At 43.7% G+C, this 8,623-nt stretch overlaps 1 protein-coding gene and 1 pseudogene across 1 annotated transcript; one reads left to right on the top strand and one right to left on the bottom strand.

The window, feature by feature from the left end:
* Window positions 1-533: 533 nt before the first annotated feature.
* Window positions 534-3,262, top strand: LOC124701395 (annotated as a pseudogene).
* Window positions 3,263-3,903: 641 nt separating this feature from the next.
* On the bottom strand, window positions 3,904-7,296 carry LOC124701394 (protein CHAPERONE-LIKE PROTEIN OF POR1, chloroplastic-like). The gene is made up of 3 exons (XM_047233445.1): window positions 6,980-7,296; window positions 5,817-6,171; window positions 3,904-4,270 (listed from the first exon to the last, which is right to left on the bottom strand). Exons 1-3 carry the CDS (start codon window positions 7,271-7,273, stop codon window positions 4,095-4,097), a joined length of 825 nt encoding a protein of 274 aa, XP_047089401.1. The 5' UTR covers window positions 7,274-7,296; the 3' UTR covers window positions 3,904-4,094.
* Between the last annotated feature and the right edge of the window lie 1,327 nt (window positions 7,297-8,623).

The following is an 8,623-nucleotide window of genomic DNA, read 5'->3' as shown; positions in this document are numbered from 1 at the left end:
ACCTACCTACAGTGAGAGGAGGAGGATTTTTCTTTCTGTCAAGCTGCTCGCTTGCTTGATTCTCTTTTGATTCCGGAGAGCAGCCACCAGTCCAACTAATCCGTGCTGTTCGTGCGCGTGGGAGTTCGTAGATAGCTATCTGTCCAGATCTGACTCACTTGCCCGGTAGATTCCAAGAATCCGAGCACGAACTCGGCGGGGAGTTCTTGGAGACACAGAAAAAGGTGAGAGCTTTCTTCTCTCGTCTCCTTCCTCAGTCCCCATTTCAGTAAACGCGAGTGCTTCTTCTTGGCCTTGGTCCGATCAATCAGTAGCTTCGGTTGCTCTTGATCTGATTCCGTACTCTGCGCCGGCTGGATGGTTCCTGATGCGTATGAGATAATGGGATTGACGCGAATTCCTGATCCTTACCCTGCGATCCAGGAAGAAAACTGATTTAAACTCGTCTTGATTCTGTTTGTTTCAATCGCAGGCAGGACGAATAGGACGGTGGAGATACAGAGACCCCGGGTGATGCCGCCGAGGAGCTGCGCGGAGGTGATGGTGAGATGAGGGAGGATGGCGGCGGCGATGGACTACTTCAGGTCTTGCTGGGGCGCGCGGTCTCGGGCCGGACGGCGAGGCAAGAAGGGATCGGATTCCGCCGGCCGGCAGGACGGCCTGCTGTGGTACAAGGATGCCGGCCAGGTGGCCACCGGGGAGTTCTCCATGGCGGTGGTGCAGGCCAATAACCTGCTGGAGGACCAGAGCCAGGTGGAGTCCGGCTCGCTCTCCATGGCCGACCCCGGACCGCAGGGCACCTTCGTCGGCGTCTATGATGGCCATGGCGGCCCGGAGACGTCCCGGTTCATCAACGACAACATGTTCCATCATCTCAAGAGTAAGGCATATGTGAAAGCTACTGTTGATTATTTCCTTCTTTTTAAGTCTGGGAGGCGCCGATGATGATGCAATTACCAAGTGTCAACTTTGGGTATTCTACTCGGTTCTGCAAAAACAAAAGAAGAAATTGTTAGTTCAGTATAGATATCATGAGTTCTAAACTTCTATCAGAAAAAAGTTTTTTTTTTTCCTTTGCTCTGACATTGTTGTGTTGCTTACTTATCTGTCTCAGTGTCTGATAAGCTATCTTCTTTCCAGGATTTGCAACTGAACACAAGTGCATGTCAGCAGACGTGATCAGGAAAGCTTTCCAAGCAACTGAGGATGGTTTCCTTTCTGTAGTCACCAAGGAATGGGCTAGGAAGCCACAGATTGCAGCAGTAGGTTCTTGCTGCCTAGTCGGCGTAATTTGCTCTGGGAATCTCTACATAGCGAATGCCGGCGACTCGCGCGCGGTCCTCGGAAGGATCGTCAAGGCAACCGGTGAGGTCGTGGCCATGCAATTGTCGGCGGAGCACAATGCGTGCTACGAGGAAGTTAGGCGGGAGCTGCAGTCATCACATCCTGATGATCCACAAATCGTGGTTCTCAAACACAACGTTTGGCGTGTGAAGGGTCTCATCCAGGTACCCAAACTTCTCTACTGTTAGAAGCACAAGTTTAAGTAACTAGCCTGTCACTGGAGATTTAGACTTGTCATAACTAATTTGTTATTAGAAGTCATCACTCATGTGACATCATTTGTCGATCTCATTACAGCTCCACTTTTCCCATTGTGGAGCGTGGATAACTGCTATTGCATCTGTGTTACTTTTTAAAGTTAGGTATTGGGTAAGTCCTTGTTTTCAGAGCTAAAGTTACCTGCACTTATTATAGTTGCATCACCATGATGTAACTTTACCTATATTTAAGTAAACGTGTGGTAAGATTTGGTCATATATCTTGTCCTCCAATATGACTGGGTTAGCTTAGAGTTGATGCTTTCTGTGAAAAGCAACCATACCAACAATTTACATGAGAAATTTATGAATTCTACAGCCACACGTTACTTCATTGACTTCTATTTTTATGCTTAACTGATAAACAACATCTGGTTTATGACGTTCTTGTAAATATTATCCTCTTTTGTATTATATTGGCATAAATATGCAGTTGGTTACTCCTTTGCTTTTTCTTTAGAAAAATTGTACCTTATGAGTTAAGCTCTTATTCTGCAGATCTCGAGATCTATAGGAGATGTATATCTGAAAAAACCAGAGTTTAACAGAACACCTCTTCATAGCAAGTTTCGGCTCCGGGAAACATTCAAGAAGCCAATTCTTAGTTCTGAACCTGCAATTACTGTACACCAAATACAACCGAATGATCAGTTTGTTATATTTGCTTCTGACGGGCTATGGGAGCACCTCAATAATCAGGAAGCAGTTGAGCTTGTCCAAAGTAATCCTCGTAATGTATGTGTTCTTCTCCTACACTCTAGTTCGCATCTATTGAAATTTCTTTCAAGGCTGAGTACCCTTTCATTTCGTTAGATATCTGGTCGACGTGTAGGAAATACAGAGTATATGCATATCTTCACGTAAGAGCATGAATGGAATATTAACTTTCATCACATTTGAAACTTGTTTACTCGAAGTTGTTTTGCTATTTTAAGTGGTATTTCAAGCAAGTATAGTGCAAACTATCATTACTAAGGAAAAAAACTTAAGCTGTACATATCATCCCTAGGGCTTCTGGTATGAGATTATTTACATCCGTTCTTGAAAAAAAACTGCAATTCTTTTTCCTCCAGGGGATCGCTCGGAGACTGGTTAAAGCCGCGATGCAAGAAGCAGCCAAGAAGAGGGAGATGAGATACTCGGACCTCAAGAAAATCGAGCGCGGGGTGCGGCGCCATTTCCACGACGACATAACCGTTGTCGTGGTTTTCCTCGACGCAAACGCCATCAGCAGACCAGGGTGGAGCAAAAGCCCGTTGGTCTCAGTCCGTGGTGGCGGCGTGAGCGTCCCCTCGAACTCCCTTGCGCCGTTCTCGGCACCCACCATGCTAAGCAGCACCTACTGAAGAAGCAGAAGCCATGCCGAAAAGAAAAGAAAAAAAAATTGGGCATCTCCAGAGTGTGCAATGCAGATGTGGAGATGAGAACAGTTGCTCGGAGGATCTAGCCTGTTGCTCCTGTAAGACTGCTTATTAGGCTCCTCCACCCGGTAATTAGTGTACTGATAGGCAAGGTATAAGATTAGATTATTCCTTAGCAATGCAATCCTCTCTCTTTTTTATTCTTAACCCTTTTCTCTTCCACCCATAAGAGAACAGGTGGCTGTAAATTTGTCCAGAACATCTTTTCGCAATAGTCCATCACATCTGTTTTCCTTCTTATCCGAAATGGAAGCATCATAATAACTTGCAGACCAAAGTTGGGTGCATGAATTGACCTTCTTAGGTTCAGAACTGCTCCCAATAATTCGCAGGCATAAAGACCTGGGGGCCATGAAACAAACTCGGCCTCTCGATGATGCTGATGAGGTTCATGGCGTTTATGATAGAGATACAGTGACCAAGGTCATGGAACCGACACGATCACATGAGCCGGACATCACGCGGATTCTGACCCTGGAGCTGGAGGGGAGGCTGGCACAGCGGGGCAGCACGTCTGCACGTGCGGTGCTGTGAACTTGACCGGGAGTTTGCCCAGCTGGGACAGTGATCCAACAGGATTAGCTTAGCTCAGACCACACACAGGTCCCAGCAGAAGGACACGGCATTCAGCTTATCACTATCATGCAGATAATCATCCTCCCCGCAAAAAAATACAGATAATCATCCACCTTCAGACGAATTATGAACATTTCTACGACATTTTAAATCCTCATAAAGTAAATTTTGCTGATTTGAAGAACATTTCTACGACATTTTAAATCCTCATGTGTTGGTAGGAAGACATATTTTCACCCAGGAATGATGATATGTACTTTGTCAGCGAGTGCACCTCACAATCCACACTCCCAGATCGAAACAAGTGCAACAGAAACCGAAAAATGAAATTAAGATGGGACTAGATACAGGTGATCATTGCAGTATGAGGGGCAGGGATATCGCTGTACTGTTCGCTATACACAGCTGTTCGCATCTTCCGTGGAAAAGATGCCCATTCCATCCATTTCAGTTAATTACAGGGCCAGCTGACACCTTGTTTTCTTCAAGAATTTTCCTATCTAACGAACAGCGATACAAGCAACTGCGAGAAGAGGATGAACTCGGTGACGACGACGGAGGGGGAGTGGATGCCTAGGAAGGGCACGATGTCGACCTGCAGCCAGTTCTCCACGCCGGATCCCACCGTCGCGCCCACCGCTAGACCCCCGGCGGTGATCAATGCGGCCTTGCCTGCATCAAGGAGGACCACAGAGGCATTCATGTCATTCTAAATCGAAGCAGGAAGGTTGGCACAACACAGGAGCTGCAGTAATCGAGGTGCTGGACAAGGTTTCGTCCCGCACGTAGGCAGTGTTATCTGATCCAGTAGAGAGAGCGTAGGCAGTGTTATGCCAAGCACAAAAGCAGGTTGGAGGTTTGTGGAGTTATGTCAGCCAGATCCATACATGTTTCCTCGCTAGCAACTTTTCGACAGGATATCTGGCAGCGAAAGTAGTAAAGAGATGCTAGTCAACTATATACATCAGGATGGTGGATATCTAAGCAGGCTCATCTAATAATCACATGAAAGATTTTAACGCTACAGATCTAAAATCATATATGATTGTGAATCTCTAAGTATTCTGATCTTCAGATCTACTCTGAAGGAACAAATCACTATCTTGTCATGCTATGTCTTCACTTGCTAAGTGTTCACAAAACACAGTTCGTTTGCTGCTAAAATATCTGTCAAACTAAATTTGCTTGACAAGGTATCTCTGAAGTTCGCACAAACTTTCAGCACGGTATTTATCATTCTGCAGTAACTCTTACTTTCACCTTAAATACATAAAATAGTTCATATGCAATACAATCCGAAAACACACACGCACTACAGGACAACAATGCAATCTTGGTAAACTGCTGACCTAACCTAAAAAGTTGATGTTGCATGAGAGTATAGGCGTCTAACTATGATAACAATACCAACCACCTTTCTAGCCAGCATGACCTAGTGATATTAATTTCTCAATCATCATTACAACCAAAATGGATTATAAGTGGCACTGGTTCAAGGGCCTTTCTTAGCATATACTCCGTAAGTAACTATTATTTGCATTACCCTATTCTTCAAAAAGAACCTTTTAATTAAATGTTTCATCCCATGCTTCTTATGTTGTTTTTACTGAAAGCAATTAAGCAAAGATATAAGACAGGAACTTGTTATTCAGAAATCTACCATGACAATACTGCCTCTACCCCGCAAAAAAAAAATACTGCTTCTAAAAGCCAGAGAACAACAAAGGCTGCAGATATAACAACACAAGAAACTTTATGCTGAATAACTTACGCACCCAGGTGAGCAGAGCTAGCTTTACTAATAAGACTAATAATGTAACTGGTAAATACTACTGGTGATATATGGATGACCAAAACTAGCAGGAGTATGTACAGTGTTTCTATGTTTACCATGAGAATACTGCTTCTATAAGCAAGAGAACAACAAAGGGTACAGATGTGACAACACTAGATGCTTTATGCTGAAGTGAATAACTCCACCCAGGTTAGCGGAACTAGATTTTCTAATAATATTAATATAACTGATAATACACTGGTGATATAGGAAGTAGTAGTACTGCAAGTCCAAAAGTAATTGGAATATGTACAACATTTCTATGTTTTTATTCCGAAGATTTAAATTAGTGCTGTACAGAAACTAAAAGCATTTCAAACTGCGTGAAACGTAAAGCATCTGACATTATAAAACTGGCAAATAACAAAGTAGTAGACACTTTACCTAAATTCATATTTTTCTTTGTCAGAAAGTACAATGAAGCGCCGAATCCTGTGGCTAGGATAAATCCAGGCACATCAGGACCAGTGTACGCTGACGGCAAAGATGTAGAGGTTCCACTAGCATATGTTAAAACCGCCAATGCACCGTAAATGGACGATTGGATGCCCAGGTTGCTCGAAGATGGAGGCTCCAATGTCAGAGGCACATTCTTCAAGGTTGACTGCATCCATTGTGGGGCTGATCCTGCAGTTTTGATAGGTTTCACATCAGCGTAGCGGATGCTGTTATCAACAACCTTGCCAGCCCTCCGCCGGGATAAGCTCTGCATTAGCAGCATGTCATAGGCAGCCTCAACCTGAAATGAAACGGGAAACAGAGTCAAACATGGCAGAAAATGTGTCAGAACATGTAAAGACAGATGCTGCCAACGAATTAGTGTCCTCTGTTTCTCTTAGGAGTCCCAGTTCTGTCTATGAAACCGTCTTGAAATGGACAGTTGAGAAGTTGGGCATGGACATGAGTAAGAGCCGCAAGCAAGAGTACTTATCAAGAGGACAACTTGCACAAGCAGACAAGAAGCATCAGAACTAGTTTACTGGGACAAGAAAGGTTACAAAGGTCCAAAATTCACAACGAAGTTGCGTCCAAACGTTGAGCAGGGGGTAACTTATAGAAATGAAGATGCAGAAATTTAAACTTCTTTCTTCCGTATGAACCAAGTCAGTAGTCCAGAAGTTGACAGTACATGCTATGCTATGATCACCTTCCACCATGGTCCATATATATACAAAATAGTGTTACCTCTATAAGCTACGGCACTGCATACCAAAACTAGATTGTCTTAACAGCCTTTATTCATCAATCATCACAGAGGAGCAATGATCTAGTATCCACCAAATTGCCCAAATTAATGATATAACTAAGGTCTTCTCTATAAGGGGGAGTAGATTTTAACCAGATTTTGCTTCTGGGCATTGAAAGTAAGATGCATCACCATTCTTGCATTACCAAATGATCAACCCGCCGGAATAATCAAAGCATCCTTTAACGATCGTCCTAAATTAGCAGTTCATTGCAATTATCAAATCGCCCTCACTTGAAGAAGAAAGAGCAAACGCGAAAAGGGAACAAAATGGAGTGGATGAGAAGTTTCGGGAGGGGACCTGGGCGACGGCGTCCTGGTCGCCCTTGCAGGAGGCGGCGACGGCGTTCTTGGCGCGCAGGATTTCGTCGAAGGACGCGCCCTCCGCGACCCCGAGCAGCTTCAGCGCGCCCTCCAGCGTCATGTCGAACGGCGCCGGCTGCGAGTCGTCCGCGCGCGACGCCGCCAGGCGCCGCGTCGGGGCCCTGCGGCGGGAGGAGCGGGGCACGACGCAGCACCGCGCCAAGGAGGCGGGGGACCGGCGGAGGAGGGACCCGCCGCCGCTGCCGCCGCTCAGGGAGAGGGCCGTGGCCATTTTTCTTTGGCTGCCGCTGGCTTGGAGCCTGTGTGTGCGTTGCTCTGCGCGTCGGCTTCTGGTGTTTGCGGATGCCAGCGTTAAGATCTTTTTTTTTTATCTCTCGGACACGATTTTGGGCTTCTTTTTATAGGATGGCGCCATTTGCTACTGGATAAGCTTCTATATAAACAGCTTTCTTTTGATTTAAAAAAATGTGCTGATTCAGCGAACAAGTATTATGAATCGGAGGGAGTCTGATATTTTTTAACTTCTTTAATTGCATGCAGTACAAAAGAAAAGACAACCTTATCATTGTACATGCCCTTATTTCTGAAAGTTAATAACAACTGTAATATATGTTCCTTTCCTAACATAGTCAATATTCGCAATCTGTAGAATATAATTATTTAACTATATACAACAACACCAACACTTATGATAACATGTATATTTCTCAACATGAATTTCTAAATAAGTATGATTACTTTTAAGTCTAAATTCCTGCATCATTCCACATGTTAGTTTTATATTTCTTAGGTCTATGCTCTCTTAACATGTAAGATCAACAAACTTTATTTGTTGTTGTCGATCGGTGCCTCAATGCTCAAAATGCTCGCATACGTACAAGTGGCGGCAAGAGAGCTATGTGTAGAATTAGTTTCACATTTTCATGCTACTTTTCTAAACAATACAAAATGAAATGAAAACTAAATAATGATGTTGTCTCTTTCTAAAATGTAAGGTACTCCTCTTTTGAGCAACTTCATCGTGTACCTCTCCAAGACACAATCCAATATGGCTATATTTTTTTTGGTGAAGGTGTATATAATTTTTTAGAGGATTCGATGTTTTAAGCAGAATATAAGTTTAATGACGAATTACTCAACCACGTAGGGCAACAATCGGGGACTACCCATAGTCACAAGCTGACAACGACAAAAAGTTATATTCATTGCTCAAGTTGTTCACATTATTCGCTTGGAAAGTGGGCAAAGGTATATACCTGAAATGCAAAATACTTGGATAGATGCTGGAATTGCATTCCTTATACACTGGATCCGTCAACATCATTGTCAAATCTAGCAACATGCATTATACTTTTCAAACTTTGTAGACAACTTCCTATTAAGAGAAAGGTTGTATATATGTTTATAATAAATGGTGTAATTCAAATCTTGTTGATATAATTTTGAAAAAAAAACAATCTCCTATGATATCATGTCACACAATGAAGTTTATTGTGTGCCATTTGATCCAGGCATAATAGTGAAATACATCAAAAGTAGTTGGATAAGGGGTGGGGGTGGGGGAGGGGATAGAGGAAAATGAGGGAGAAGGAGGGGGAGATGAGGCTAGTTGATCGGCTCC

This window comes from Lolium rigidum, chromosome 3, assembly GCF_022539505.1.
Source record: "Lolium rigidum isolate FL_2022 chromosome 3, APGP_CSIRO_Lrig_0.1, whole genome shotgun sequence".
Taxonomy (NCBI): domain Eukaryota; kingdom Viridiplantae; phylum Streptophyta; class Magnoliopsida; order Poales; family Poaceae; genus Lolium; species Lolium rigidum.
The sequence above is the reverse complement of the archived record's forward strand: the minus strand, read 5'-3'. Positions and strand labels throughout refer to the sequence as shown.

Coding starts and splice junctions, on each gene's coding strand:
- LOC124701394 (XM_047233445.1), bottom strand. CDS start 7,273: ATGGCCACGGCCCTCTCCCTGAGCGGCGGCAGCGGCGGCGGGTCCCTC. Junction 6,172..6,979: donor ACCAGGACGCCGTCGCCCAG/GTCCCCTCCCGA, acceptor GTTTCATTTCAG/GTTGAGGCTGCCTATGACAT. Junction 4,271..5,816: donor AAAGAAAAATATGAATTTAG/GTAAAGTGTCTA, acceptor TCCTTGATGCAG/GCAAGGCCGCATTGATCACC.